This window comes from Orcinus orca, chromosome 2 (assembly GCF_937001465.1).
Source record: "Orcinus orca chromosome 2, mOrcOrc1.1, whole genome shotgun sequence".
NCBI lineage: Eukaryota > Metazoa > Chordata > Mammalia > Artiodactyla > Delphinidae > Orcinus > Orcinus orca.
In genome coordinates this window covers 151,506,912-151,522,635 of record NC_064560.1, presented here as the reverse complement: position 1 = coordinate 151,522,635, position 15,724 = coordinate 151,506,912, and the positions used below count along the sequence as shown (strand labels likewise).

Below are 15,724 nucleotides of genomic sequence, written 5' to 3'. Positions count from 1 at the left end.
TCTCTTTTTGAATTATGGTTTTCTCAGGGTATATGCCCAGTAGTGGGATTGCTGGGTCATATGGTAGTTCTATTTTTAGTTTTTTAAGGAACCTCCATACTGTTTTCCATAGTGGTTGTATCAATTTACATTCCCACCAACAGTGTAGGAGAGTTCCCTTTTCAACACACCCTTTCCAGCATTTATTGTTTCTAATTTTTTTGATAATGGCCATTCTGACCGGTGTGAGGTGATACCTCATTGCAGTTTTGATTTGCATTTCTCTAATAATTAGTGATGTTGAGCATCTTTTCATGTGCCTCTTGGCCATATGTGTGTCTTCCTTGGTGAAATGGCTGTTTAGGTCTTCTGCCCATTTTTTAACTGGATTGTTCGGGTTTTTTTGATATTGAGCTCCATGAGCTGTTTGTATATTTTGGAGATTACTCCTTTGTCTGTTTCATTTGCAAATATTTTCTCCCATTCTGATGGTTGTCTTTTTGTCTTGTTTATGGTTTTCTTTGCTGTGCAAAAGCTTTTAAGTTTAATTAAGTCCCATTTGTTTTTATTTCTGTTACTCTAGGAGGTGGATCAAAAAAGATCTTGCTGTGATTTATGACAAAGAATGTTTTTCCTATGTTTTCCTCTAAAAGTTTTATAGTGTTTGCTCTTACATTTAAGTCTTTAATCCATTTTGAGTTTATTTTTGTGTATGGTATTAGGTAGTGTTCTAATTTCATTCTTTTACATGTAGCTCTCCAGTTTTCCCAGCACCACTTATTGAAGAGGCTGTCTTTTCTTCATTGTATGTTCTTGCCTCCTTTGTCGTAAATCAGGTGCCCATATGTGCGTGGGTTTATCTCTGGGCATTCTGTCCTGTACCATTGATCTATATTTTTCTTTTTGTGCCAGTACCATACTGTCTTGATTACTGTAGCTTTGTGGTATAGTTTGAAGTTGGGGCGCCTGATTCCTCCAACTCTGTTTTTCTTTCTCAAGATTGCTTTGGCTAGTTGGGGTCTTTTGTGTTTCCATACGAATTGTAAGATTTCTTTGTTCTAATTCTGTGAAGAATGCCATTGGTAGTTTGATAGGGATTGCATTGAATCTGTAGATTGCTTTGGGTAGTATAGTCATTTTCACAATATTGATTCTTCCAATCTAAGAACATGATATATTTCTCCATCTGTTTGTGTCATCTTTGATTCCTTTCAGTGTTTTATAGTTTTCTGAGTACAAGTCTTTTGCCTGTTTAGGCAGGTTTATTCCTAGGTATTTTATTCTTTTTGTTGCAGTGGTAAATGGGAGTGTTTCCTTAATTTCTCTTTCTGATTTTTCGTTGTTGGTGTATAGGAATGCCAGAGATTTCTGTGCATTAGTTTTGTATCCTGCAACCTTAACCAAATTCACTTAATACTTCTAGTAGTTTTCTGGTGGCATCTTTAGGATTTTCTATGTATAGTATCATGTCATCAGCAAATAGCGATGATTTTATTTCTTCTTTTCCAATTTTATTCCTTCTCAATTCCTTCCAATTTGTAGGCTTTCTCTAGTTGGGGCGAGCGGGGGGCTACTCTTCGTTGTGATGTGCGGGCTTCTCATTGTGGCATCGGCAGGCGGACTCTCAACCACTGCGCCACCAGGGAATCCCGGCAGGCGGATTCGTAACCACTGCACCATGAGTGAAGTCCACCAATAATGTTTTTTATGAGCCTTCTTGTACATGTCTTCTGGTAAACGTTTGTGCTTATTGCTCTAGAGCAGTGCCGTCCAATTGGAATATAATATTAACCACATATGTAATTTAAACTTTTCTCATAACCACATTAAATATATAAGAAGACACAGATGAAATTGATTTAAATAACGTATTTAACCCAGTAAATCTAATCATTTCAGCATATAGTCAACATAAAAATTATTGAGATATTTGACATTTTTTGTGTGTGCTAGATCTTTGATGTCTGGTATGCATTTTACTCTTATAGCCCATCTCCAGTTCAGTAGAACTACATTTCATGTGCTCAGTAGCCACATGAGGCTAGTGTCTACTGTATTGGACTGTAGAGTTTTAAAGGATATAAAATATTGAGTAGTAGAATTACTGGATCATAGGGTATGCCTATCTTGAACTTTAGTAGTTGATGGCAAAGTTTTCCAAAGTGATAGAGCCATTTTGCAGGCCATTGGCAGTGTGTGAGAGTTCCCATTTTTCTACATAATCAACAACACTTGGTATTATCACACTTTGGGTAGTAATTTTTGTGTTCTGTTTAGTAAATCCTTTTCTGTCCTGAGGTCATGAAGATAATTATCTATTATCTTGTTTTATATTATCAGAACTTTATTAGGTCTATTTATTTAATAGGTCTAAAATCAACTAAAATTGATTTTTGTATCGAGTGTGAATAGGAGTTGATTTCATTCTTCTCCATATGGGTATCCAGTTGTTCACTATTCATTGACTTGCCCCAGTGTCCCTCAACAATCCTCCCCCTGCCCATAATGCCACCTTTGTTGTACATCAAGGGTCTGTATATCTGTGGGCTTGTTTCTGTACTCTCTGTTCTGTTCTTTTCATCTGTTTGTCTATCATTATATCAGTATCACATTATTAAATACTGTAGCTTTGTAATAAATTCCAATAATAATTGGAGCAAGCACTTATATTTCTTTAAGAGTATATGACTGATTTCTTAGCTTTTTGTATTTCTATATAAGTTTTGAAATTATCTTTTCAATTTTAACCAAACATACTCTTTGGTTTTGACTGTGATTTTATTAACTCCATGGATCAGTTTGAGGAGAATTGATATATTTACAATATTAAGTCTGATAATTCATGAACATGGTATTTTATTTCATTTATTTAGATCTTTAATTTTTCTCATAGTCTGGTTTTTCTCCCTAGGAGTCTTGTACTTCTTATCTAAGATTTATTCCAAGATACATGTTATAATGTTTATTCTATTGTAAGTGATATTATTTTAAAAATTTATTTTCTAACTTTGTTGCTGTTACACAGAAATAACATTTTATTTTTATGATTTGAAATAATTTATGTGTACCATATTTTTATTTTCCTTCATGGGTGTATTAGTCTGGGATCTTTAGAGAAACAGAAATACACACATACACACACACACACTCTTATAGAGACAGAGAAGTGAAGATCTGCAGTCAGTAAGCTGGAGACCCAGGAGAACTGATGGTGTAATTCTAGTCCAAGTTCTAGTCCAAAAGCAAAAGAAGACTGAAAACCTGTCAGGCAGAGAGAGAGAATTCTTTCTTACCCAGCCTTTTCTACTATTCAGGCCTTCAGTGGATTGCATGAGGTCCACCCACTCTGGGGAGCGCAATCTGCTTTACTCAGTCTACCAGTTCAAATGTTAATCTCATCCACAAACGCCCTCAGAGACACCCTCAGAAATAATATTTAACCAAATATCTGGGTACCCGGTGGCCCAGAAGTTGACACATCAAATTAACTATCACAGTGGGCAATCAAATCATCTGCAGATTTGTTTCTTCTTTTCTGATTCTTATACTTTCATTTTTCTTGCTGTACTTCACTGGCCAGGACCTCCAGTACAATGTGGAATAGAAATCATAATAGCTAGTATCTTTGCCTTTTTCCTAATCTCAGAAGGAAAGCTTTCAGTGTTTTACCATTAACTATGATGTTTTTTGTAGATTTTTGTAGATATCTTTTACCAAATTCAGGAAGTTCATTAAGAGATTTGATTATGAATGAATATTCAAAATTTTTTGTGCTTTTTCTACATCTGTTTAAGATCATATTATTTTTCTCTCTTATTTAATCTGTTAACATGGTGAATTACTTTGCTTGATTTTCCAACATTAAGCCAACTTAACATTCCTAGGATAAATCCAGCTTGGTCATGTTGTATACTTTTTTTTAATATATTACAAAATTAAGTTAGCTAATAGTTTATTTAGGCTTTTGTTTCTAGGTTCATGAGTGAAAACAAGCTGTACTTTTCATCTTTTTGAGTTTTTATATCAAGGCTAGCCTCAAAATAACTTGAGAAGTCTACTTATTCTTTTACTGTTTTTCAAGAAAGCTTGCTTAAGATTGTTGCATTTCTTCCTTGAATGTTTGATGAGTTTGTCAGTGAAGCCATCTAAGGCCATGCAATGAGCTATAAAAGCAAGTCTTAACATATTTCAAAAAAAATTGAAATCATAGAAAGTATGTTTTCTGACCACAGTGTGATTATTCTAGAAATTGATAAAAAAGATAACATGAAAAAAAAACCCTGTGTTTAGAAATTAAGAAGTATACTTAAAGTATTTAAGTATACTTAAATTCTAAAAGTTAAAGAAGATACCATAATGGAAATTAGAAGTTATTTTGAAATGGATGACTGCAAAAATATTCCATATAAAAATCTGTGGGTTTTTTACAAAAGTAGTTCTTAGACAAAATATACATATTGCAAAAGAAGAAAGGTTGAAAATAAGTATCCATACCAAGAAGTCAGGAAAAAAGAATAAATAGCAGAAGAAAAAATGGAAATGAAACATATAAATAAAATATAAAACAAACATAAAATGGAGAGCATCAACAAAGCCAAAAGTTGGTTCTTGAAAAGATTAATAAAATTGATAAACCCCAGAGAGAGTGATCAAGAAAATAATGGACACACAAATAACTGATATTAATGAAAGAAAAGAATTCACTGAAGTTTCTATGAACTTAAAAATGCAAGAGGCTATAATGAACAATTTTATGCTAAATTTTGAGAATTTAGATGAAGTGGTTAACTTAATGCTGTTTTCTTTGTGGGAAGATTTTTAACTACCGCATCAGTTTTCCAAAATAACTATGAGACTATTTAAATTTTTTTCTTATTATGTCAGTGGCATTGATATCCTCCTAATACCATGCATTAGAACAATACTTTTAATCATTCTTTCAGCAGATATTTACATGACACCTACTATAACGCTAGGCACTATTTTTTACTTTCTTTTTCCTCATATTCAGTTTGACTGGATTATTTTTTAGGACAGATTACTAGATTCTAATTTTAAGAAATTTAACAACAGGGACTTCCCTGGCAGTCCAGTGTTTAAGACTCAGTGCTTCCACTGCAGGGGGTGCAGGTTTGATCCCTGGTGGCGTGCTAGGATCCCGCATGCTATGTGGTGAGGCCAAAAAAAAAAAAGAAAGAAATTTAACAACAAAAGAGGCTCAGCACAGCTGTGTGGCAACAGAAAGCAGCATATACCATTGTAAAAGAAATCTGACTAGCACCTACTTCATAGAGCACCTCTGTAACATGTAAAGTAGTATGATTATTCAGGGCTACCTCTGTTGCTAGGGTTCATAGACTTCTAGTAGATTTATTTTATTTATTTATTAACTTTACAGCAGGTTTTTATTTTTGCTTTATATCTATTACAGTGTTTGAAACCTAAAGAAACACATTTTCTCTTCAAATTTGGATGTGTATATAAGTATCATTTGTCTGGACTCAGCACTCAATGCCTTGGTTTCTTGGCCTATATCTGCTCTGAAATCATCAAGCTGTGTCTGTCTACCCAGGGGCCCCGAGAACAAGAAAAACAATAGCCAGAAGTTTATAGTTCTTAAAAGCAAATAAATTTGGAAAGAAAAATGTGAGGAAAAAGGTTTGATTCACTTTCGTAGAGTCTGTAGCTAGGAACCCAAGCTGTTTTTGAGGGATATCTGGTCTGTCTTGGGTAGCTGGAACCTCATATGTACCCCCTTTGCTTCTTTAGTGGTTCAATCAAAGACAGTTCCCACAAAAGCTGGCTAAAAGAGCCAGTACCCAACTCCAGGGCCTGAGGGTTCTCGGCATGGCAGTTTTCTCTTCCCAAACCCAGAGGCCAAACATCTGACCTACATAGGGGAGCAGGGCTAGAGTTCAGCAGGGAGGTTCAAGTGTGTGCTAATGTGGACATTGGCAGTCAGGCTGGCCCAGAATAGTGAGGTGGGCCCAGACGCACTGAAGACCTTTATGACATACTACACAATCCTTTCTCCCAGTGTTCTGGACCCCAAATTTAATGGTGCCTATTCTTTTTTTTTTTAATTTATTTTTGGCTGCTTTGGTTCTTCATTGCTGTGCGCGGCTTTCTCTAGTTGCGGTGAGTAGGGGCTACTCTTCGTTGCAAGTGCGCGGACTTCTCATTGCAGGGGCTTCTTGTTGTGGAACATGGGCTCTAGGCACGTGGGTTTCAGTAGTTGTGGCACGTGGGCTCAGTAGTTGTGGCTCGTGGGCTCTAGAGTGCAGGCTCAGTAGTTGTGGTGCACAGGCTTAGTTGCTCCACAGCATGTGGGGTCTTCCCTGACCAGGGCTCGAACCCGTGTCCCCTGCATTGGCAGGCGGATTCCTAACCACTGTGCCACCAGGGAAGCCTAAATGGTGCCTATCCTAACTCACAGCCAGGTTTGATTCTGCACATAGCCCAGGCCTGATGCAAAATGCCCTCCCAGAAGAAAACTAATAGCTTTAATTTACAGACTTACTTGGTTTGTACTGACCTCAAAATTCTTCCCTTCCCATGGTCTTCACCTAGGTGTGGGGCTAGGGAACAGACAATGGGATGAACGAATCCTTTATGAAGGCCTTGACCAAAGAGCAGCTATTGCCTACCACATGGATCCCCCCGTAGGGCCAAATTCTTGACTTGTTGGCTTAACAAAAAAAATACAAAAGTTAAGACAGGAAAAATACTGGACAGGATTGGTCTAAAATGTGCAATCCTACAACAGCTGTGGAAAAAACCTACTCTGAGCAATTTCTCCGTCTCACACGCACTTATTTCCAGGATAGCCCTACCTGGAAGATACTGCTACTAGTTGTGAGCCTTTCCTGTGGTTCAGTGAGCTGAGGCTTGCACCCTTCACCAGCCTGCCAGGGAGGCAGACAGGCACATACATTCCTAGGCCCCCAGCCAGCCTCCTCTCCCTAAGTGTCCCTGCGGTGCCTGCAGGGAGCCGGAGAATCTGGCTCCTTGCCTTCAACTGAGAGCCCAGAATCTGAGCCCACAAGATGAATCTGCTGAGGAATATTCAGGATGCTGGACACCAAGCTGAGCGAGAAGAGCTTGGGGAGGAGAGATGTGGCCTGAACAGCCGAGCTGGGGCCTTCAAAGAAGGGCATGGGGGAGGAGGGGGGATGTATTGCTAGGCATGCATCTCCTTCCCTTCTATTTTGCTAGAAACAGGTAACTTTAGAGTATAGGGGGAAGACAGGTAGACATGAGAAAATGGAAATCCAGTTCCTTCTGCTAGAGTTTTCATTTTAAACTGGTTTGGCTTGAGAGAAGTTGAAAGTTCGTGCCTGAGGGCCTTCTTTCTCTCTTCCTTGACTAAGTATGATAGCAGCTATAATCTGTGCAGTTCAGCTCTAAAAAATAGGGCTCTTGGAAAGAGGCTTCCAGGGAGAAGAGAATAGAAGGAGTAGTCTAAGGGTTCTAGGTAAGGGGGAACACAAAGTGTCCCTGAATGCTGAAGTCATCAACACCTGTTCCTTGGAAGGGTCACTTGCACCTACTGGCCCAAGTAACCAGGCTGGCCAGGTGAGGGTGGAACCTGTGTGTTTCTAACAGAAGGTTGCAGCCAATACCAAGGCCAGTCAGTTACTTGGGATAGCTCGGAACTGAAGGCAGGCTTCTAAGACCAGAGATCCTGTTAACACTAGAGAAGATGGTGTGGCAGTGAGATGCCCAGAAGGGCTGGCAATAAAGAGTAGCTGTCACTGTTCAAAACAGTATTTGAAAACTTTAGCTAAGAAAAAGACTCCTTGTCCCTTTAACCCACACCTAAATATCTCAGACCCACCAGAGATCTTAAAATGGACATAGCCATGTGCCAAAATATTAAGATTCCAAACACATGTCTTCTCAGGCTATTCCCTACAGCAGGTTGGGGAGCCCTTCCATCCCTGTAATATCCATTCAGAAATCTGTCAGAAAGCCTCTGACTTCACCTAGGTCAGGGTCTGGAGTCCAGATGGGGGCTGCCCATGAAGAGTGGCTGTGAAGCCTGGGCTAAAAGATAATATTTTGCTTCCCAAGATGGCCAGAGGAGAGGAGGAGATGCAAAAGATGATGTTACTGCCTCTGTGGGCTGGGAGAACTTCACCTGTTGACTGAAAAGGGGGTCAGAGGAATATAATGGGAAAACATGGTCTGAGGAAGACACTAACAAAGGAAAGCTCCTTGAGGCCACATTTATCTGATGAGAAATTTGTCCTCATGTTGTGCCCTGGGAGACTTCAGCCTTTGGAGTCCTTGTAGAAAACAGGCTTCAAGCAGTAGATGATGATCAAAAAGTCTTCTATTTGGTACCCGGCCCAGATCTGAAGCAAAAGTAGATTTGGGAGGAACAGTTGGGGAAGGCCGGATGGATATGTATGTCTCACAATAAGAATTTGGCCCCAATGTCAGGGACTTAACTGTTGCTAGAGATGTACAAAGTAGATCTCACTAAAATGCTCTGCCCTTTGGACCAGGACAAGGGGTGGGGGTGGCTTGCTTTTGAACTGTAGGAAAACAGTTTTGTGATGGAGTCGGCAGGCCAAGTGAAGAGGGTCCTGCGCCTTGCCTACCTGGGAGAGTGAGGTTGGTTGATACCATGCCCAGCCTGCAGAGCAGCATCTGACTCACTTAGGCGGTACAGCACTGGCGTCACTTTTCAGTGATAGCCACCAGCCCCAACCACCTTTCTCAGAAAATGCCTCTGAAGTGGGATCTCATCACTGGAAAGAGAGGGCAGATTCAAGACCAGTGGCCAAAAGCATCTGAACTTTTTGTCTGTAAACAGAGTGGCATGGCTTTCACCTGAGCCAGAGGGGGATGTGTAGGAATGGGAGCAAGAATGGCATTGTTTCTGGGGAAGGGAAAACGCAGCTTGGAGCAGGGCACCTCTGCCCGACCTCTGTGGGGAAGCAGGGACAGGGCAGATTGTGCCTGCAGCTCCACCACTGGCCTACACGCAGCTGACAGCTTCCTCCACCCCACCCCCAGCACCTGGGCTTCACTGTCACATGTAATCCACTGACGCATGTAGGCAAGCCACTGAGTCACTGCAGTAGCTCTACTCAAAGGGGAGAGAAGCCATTAGGATTATAATTGTCACAGGAAGGGCAAAACCCAAACCATGTACAGGTTATCACGTAAGTTATCACAGATGGCTGCCTCTCCTCTTACCACAGAAATTTAGCAGCCTCACGACTCTTGTGAGAGTGATTGATATCTTCCGTGGTTGGGATCTTGGTACATAGTAGGTTTAGTAATTAACTTCAGGGTATCCATGCTTCCTGTGAAATTGTGTAGAATATTTTATGTGCATATGCTTTTTTGGTGGTAAGGATGAGGGGCCAGTGGCTTTCAGCTGATTTTCAGAGTCTAGAAAAGATTAAGAACCACTACTCTGAGTTAAGAAAAGTTTACAGAGACCAACAAATACAGTTTTTCTCCATTTTTTGTTTTATATCTGTATTTGAGTACCATTCTGGTAAAATACTATAAATTATTTATAAGATTCTCTGACTTTTGTTTAATAAATATCATTTTGCCTGTACTTAAATTGAGAACTTTTTTTTTTAAAGGTTCAGGAGCAAGTACATCCCAATCTCTCAGCTAATGAAGAGTCTCTCTATTATATTGAAGAGCTGATTTTTCAGCTGCTTAATAAATTATGCATGGCCCAACCAAGGACTGTTCAAGATGTGGAGGTAAAAATTATTTTGTTATTTCAAAAAGTCATTGAACCACTGTACAAATTAATTTTTATATCTAAATCTATATCATTCTAAATTATTATGGAAGGTAAAACTATTGAAATCATAATGGGGGATATATGGTCAGTTCATTCTGAAAGGGAAGTTTTTCAGCAAAAAAAGTGCTAAAACAACCGGATAAATTTATGGTGGGAAAAACCCTTGAAACCTATCTCACACAAAAATTAGTTCAAGATATATCATAGTCTTAAACATAAATGCTGAAACTGTAAAGTTTCTAGAAGAAAATGCAGGAGAATATCTTTATAAGCTGGTGTTAAACAAATGTTTTTTTGCAGAGGACTCAAAACACTGTAAATATCAAAGAATAAAATTGATGTGAAAATACAAAAGGTATAAGTCACAGACTAGGAGAAAATGTTTCAATATGTATTCCTTACAAAGGAATTGTAAGGTAAGGCTTGTATTTGTGAGGCTTGTATCCAGAATATGTTAAAACAAACAAACAAACAAAAACTCCTACAAGTCAGTAATAAAAAGATACCTTGCTCACCCAAGTGGGCAAAAATCTTGAACAGATACTTCATAAAAGAAGATATACTTATGGCCAATAAGCATATGAAAAGGTACTCAAGCTCATAATTCATCAGGGAAATAGAGATTAAAACTACGATGAGATACTATTTCACACCCACTAAAAGGGATAAAATTAAAGACTGATAACATGGAATATTGATGAGATGTAGAGCAACTAGAACTCTTATACATTGCTAGTGGGAGTATAAAACAGCAAAAGTACTTTGGAAAATTGTTTTGCAGTTTCTTATAGTTAAATATATATCTAGCCTATGACCCAGCAATTTTACCCCTGGGTATTCAACCCTAGAGAAATGGAAATATATCTTCACAAAGAGACTTATACATGAATAGCCAAGCAGTTTTATTCATAATAGGCAAAAATTAGAAACAACTAAAGTTTCCATCTACAAGAGAATGGGAAAACAAATTGTGATAGATTCATAAAATGGAATACTACTTAGTAGTATTGTAAACTGAAAGAATGCACTGTTGGTATACGCAATAACATAGCTACAATCCACAGATATTATATAGAGCAAAATGAGACATACCCCAGAAAGTATGTATTATATGATTCCAGTTACATAAAAAATCAGAAATAGCTAAAAGTAATGGTGATAGAAATCAGGATGGTGGCTGCCTATGAAGGGTGAGATTAAGATGATAGAAATTTTCTGTAATCTTGATTAGGGTGATGGTTACACAGATGTAAGCATTTTTCAAAACTCATTCAATGGTACACTTAAGATCTGTACATTTTAATGCATATAAATATTACCTCAATAAAGGACTAGTATAGAATAAACATTTTACTCATTGATTAAAAGTATATATATACATACATATACCTCTAAAAGATCGTGTGTAATTCAGTGCTGAAATATTTGTTTTGGCTCAGTTACATGGGAGTATTTCTAGATTTTTAGAAATATCCGTCAGTATAGCTTTTAAAAGTTACTTTGGCATTATACTGTTTATATCACCTTTCTTTTGAAGATTATTTCTATAACAAGGCAACAACTTCCAGTGTAGGGATAATCTTAATTTGGAGTAATAGATCTATTAAGATTTTCAGGGACTCTCGGAATTAAAGCATTTGTTTCCCTGTTCTCTGCTGTAAGAATTGGACATAAGTAAATATAATAAATGTATACTTTTCAGAAGCTAAATATGTTAGAAGCTGAGAATATAATTTTAAAAATAGGAAATCCTGCTAAATTGGAGTTTCATTCAGTTATCATTACTTCTCATTATTCATGCCAATTACTGGTTACATTTAAGATTAGATGAACAAAATAGTAACGTAAAAGGCTTGGATTGTTTTTGCCAAGAGATATATTTCTTAAAACCATTCTGAGCTCTGCCACACACTTGATCCTTTAAGAGGTACATGATATTTCTTCTTTTAAAATTCTTCTCTATAAAGCTCTGAGATTAGCAGGAGAGAGACTGCATAATAATTATTAATAATGAGTTAACTTCTGCTAGGTAAACAGTTTTAACCCTAGAAACCTTGACCTCAAAATCACTGATAGAGTATTTTATGTTTGCTTTAATCTCCCCTAATATTATTACTTTTTCCTTTTTCCATTTTATCTTAATTATGCTTACACTTAAAGCTTTCTGTTTAAACTTCACCTTTTTCCTCACCCATGGGAATTATGTGGAAGAATCTTGATAGCATGTTGGTCTTTTTTTTTTTTTAAACAAAAAAATTTCATTTATTGCAGGAATCAGAATATGCTGTGTTACTATTAACTGCTGGTGTTATGGATGATGATAAAGTTTAATTTTGTATGAATTTTCTGTTTATGAGCACTTCTATTAACAGTAGTTCTGCTGTGATCTGAACAGGAACGAGTTCAAAAGACCTTTCCTCATCCAATTGATAAATGGGCTATTGCTGATGCACAGTCTGCCATAGAGAAACGAAAACGAAGAAATCCTCTCTTACTGCCTGTGGACAAAATCCATCCTTCATTGAAGGTAGAACAAACAAGCAAACAAACAAAAAACAGACACAAAAAAGCATTGGGGAGGTTATTTTAACAAATAATACTTTATATAGTATTTGTGTATTTATATAGCATGGTCTTATTGTGTATGTGCACTTGAGTGTGTGTACACTTATTTATACACATACATGCATATATATGTTTCTTAATATGTGTAAAAAACAAAAAGAAGTATGCTTTGATGAAATCATATTGCTTTTCAAATAATATTAAAGGTTAATGATAAGAAATAATGCATCTTTGTGGCATCTTCTAATGATGGCTACCCCTGATTGACTTCCAGCTTTTTGTTGATTAATAAAATATATAATGCAAAAGCTCCTGTGAGTTCAGAACTGTTTTTAAATCTGTATTTATCACAGATATTTTTCTATACGTTAGAAAAGTTGTTTAGGGAATATTATTTAGTCTGTAGAAAATAATTGGTGTACATGGATTTGAATACTATTTGGTAGCAATTTCAAGACTCCCCCTCCCCCCACCCAACACACACACATACACACATCCTCCCCTTAGTAGAAACCATTGTAATTTGGGGATATTAATTAAAGCAAGATCCTTGAAGATAGCAGATACTTGTCAGATGGGTTTTGGATAATGTATCAAGAGGTTTTCAGGGAAGTCCAGTCCAAGATTTCTGTCTTAGAATCAATCATCTCTTCTTGTTTGATACTAAAGACAGATTTGTTAGATTACGTGTCTCTTAAAAAAAGAGAGAGACAAAAAGAAACCCTGATACTGAGCCAACAGCTCATTTTATATCCTGTGGTACCTTTGAGTTTAGATATTTGGTTTATAGAAAGTTCTTTATAAGCAAGAATGTTAAATAAAATTAAGTGCTTAACTGCTACTTGACAGTGCTGCCATTTTTTGGAATTAAATTGTTTATTTTTTCCACAGGAAGTTTTAGGGTACAAAGTGGACTACCATGTGTCCTTATATATTGTGGCTGTACTAGAGTATATCTCAGCTGATATTTTGAAATTGGCTGGTAATTATGTTTTTAATATCCGACATTATGAAATATCCCAACAGGACATTAAAGTGTCAATGTGTGCAGATAAGGTAAGTGTTAAAAGGTATTTAAACTTAACCTGAATGATAGAGACTATATGTCACTTATACCTCTGTTTTTTATATATATATATATATATATATATATATATATATACACATACATATATATACCTTTTTTTTTTTTTTGCGGTATGCGGGCCTCTCACTGCTGTGGCCTCTCCCGTTGTGGAGCACAGGCTCCGGACGCGCAGCCTCAGTGGCCATGGCTCACAGGCCTAGCCGCTCTGTGGCATGTGGGATCTTCCTGGACCAGGGCACGAACCCATGTCCCCCGCATCGGCAGGTGGACTCTCAACCACTGCGCCACCAGGGAAGCCCTATACCTTTGTTTTTTAATACATGATTATATTAGTGATTTTTGTAGTTACTGGTGTTGGAAGACAGAAAAATGGTGGCTTTACAGACTAACAATGATATTTTCAGGTTTTTTAGCATGTGACAGGATGAGAATCTCTTTTTTTCCAGCAAGAATTTTTTTACCTACAGGAAAAAATATCCAAAGCCTCAAACCAGTTTAAGAAAAGTAGTTTGAGTTTTGTATTTTAAGAAAGAGAATAAATACAGAATATTCAGATACGTTTAAGAAGTAATTTTGAAAAACATGCTTTGATTTCACAGCATGGGTCATTGGGGCACAGGTAGAGAGAAGACTTTGCCATGCCAGAGTTACTTCCTTTTGATAATTTTTTGTTACTTATCTTCTTTCTTCCTGGCTGTAAGCTACTGAGGAAAGAAATTGAGTCATTTCTTTATTTTCCTCTCTCCTCCTTTTCTTCCCTTCCCACTTTCCCTCCTTTTTTTTTTACTTTTTAAATCAACATTTTTGAGTACCTCTTATGTGTCAGTCACTGTCCTGAGCATTGAAAATACAGCAGTGAACTAATCAGCAATCCCTGTGTTAGAAGGAGTTTATTTTAGTGGGAAATAAAAGTATTATAACCAAATAATGGCAGCACAATGTAATTAAAACTATTATACAAATAAATCAAAGGTGGTGGAGAAAGTGAGTAACTCTGGCATAGGGGGGACCAGGAACATTTCATAGAGAAGATACCTGAACTAGACCTCTAAGGGTGAATTACCCCAGGACCTGGCACATGCCAGTGGTTCTCCACTTTGCACATCAGAATTACCAGAAAGCTTGTAGAGAATACTGATGCCTGCATTCACCCCCAGAGCTGATTTACTTGGCCTGGGATGGGCCTCTAAGCCTCAGAATTTTCAAAATTTTTGAAACTATCACAGGTGATTCTGATGTGCAGTTATGATTGAGTGATTGTACTATGCCGTAGTCCCAAAAATGATTTTTCACTTAAATTTCATAGTAGAAATTCTTTGCTATTTCTATTTTGACTTCTGAAAAAATGAAAAAAATGATTACATGGTTTTTTTAACCTTGTTTCTAGCTCAGACTTTTAGAAAAGTTGTATGTACAATAAAAATACTCCCCTGTACCCTAAACCCCTTGAGAGTAGGTTGCCAACATAGTTTAGTGTGTCCTACAAACAAAAACATTTTTCTGCATAACCACGGTGTGACAATCAAAATCCAGGAAATGAACGTGGGTACATTATATTATGTAATCCTTAGACCCCGTTCAAGTTTTGCCACTTGTCCCGGTGATGTCCTTTAGAGCAAAATGATCCAGTTCAGAATCATGTGCTGTGTCTAGTAGTCATGCATCTTTTTTCTCCTTGTTCATTCTGGAACAGTTCTTCATTCTTCCTTAACTTTTATGACCGTGACGTTTTTAAGGATTATACCTGTTAATGTTTAAAATGCCCCTTCTTTTAGTTTTTTCTGATGTTTTCTCTTGATAAGATTTAGGTTATGGATCTGTGGCAGGAATATCATAGGAGTTCTTCTCATTGCATTTTCTTACACGACATACAATTTCACTGTATCCCATTACTAGTGATAGTCACTTTGATCACTTGATTAAGGGTTCATCCTCTACGCTTCTCTATTTTAAAGGACTCCTTTCCCTTTTGTAATTAATAAATATTTTGTGGAATATTTTAAGGCTATGTAAATATATTGTTCCTCATCACAGGTTAAATTTATTTATTTTGTTTATTTTAATATGGACTCATTGATTCTTATTCAGTGGAACATAACCTGTCACTTCATTATTTAATATTCAGATTGTCTCAGATTTGGCCAATGGGAACTCCTTCAATTTTGCTTCTCTGTCCCTATCATTCTTTGAACACATTCTTTTGACACAAGATGCTCCAGGTTCAACTTGTTCTTTACCTGCTGCTCAAGCCTGGAATTAGTTGGTTTCTAAAAAATCCTGGTTCCTTTTAGGGAGAATGGTATTTAAAAACCAAG

At 37.1% G+C, this 15,724-nt stretch overlaps 1 protein-coding gene across 3 annotated transcripts in view; it reads left to right on the top strand.

Annotated features, from left to right (window-relative positions):
• The window catches only part of SOS2 (SOS Ras/Rho guanine nucleotide exchange factor 2), a 99,843-nt gene that overhangs the window by 17,323 nt on the left and 66,796 nt on the right, over positions 1 to 15,724 (top strand). For all 3 annotated transcript variants that reach the window (XM_004270035.3, XM_049706299.1, XM_049706298.1), the window contains 3 exons: positions 9,588 to 9,713; positions 12,153 to 12,284; positions 13,214 to 13,378. In XM_004270035.3, coding sequence (XP_004270083.1) covers positions 9,588 to 9,713; positions 12,153 to 12,284; positions 13,214 to 13,378 — 423 coding nt within the window. The remainder of the gene's footprint in view (positions 1 to 9,587; positions 9,714 to 12,152; positions 12,285 to 13,213; positions 13,379 to 15,724) is intronic.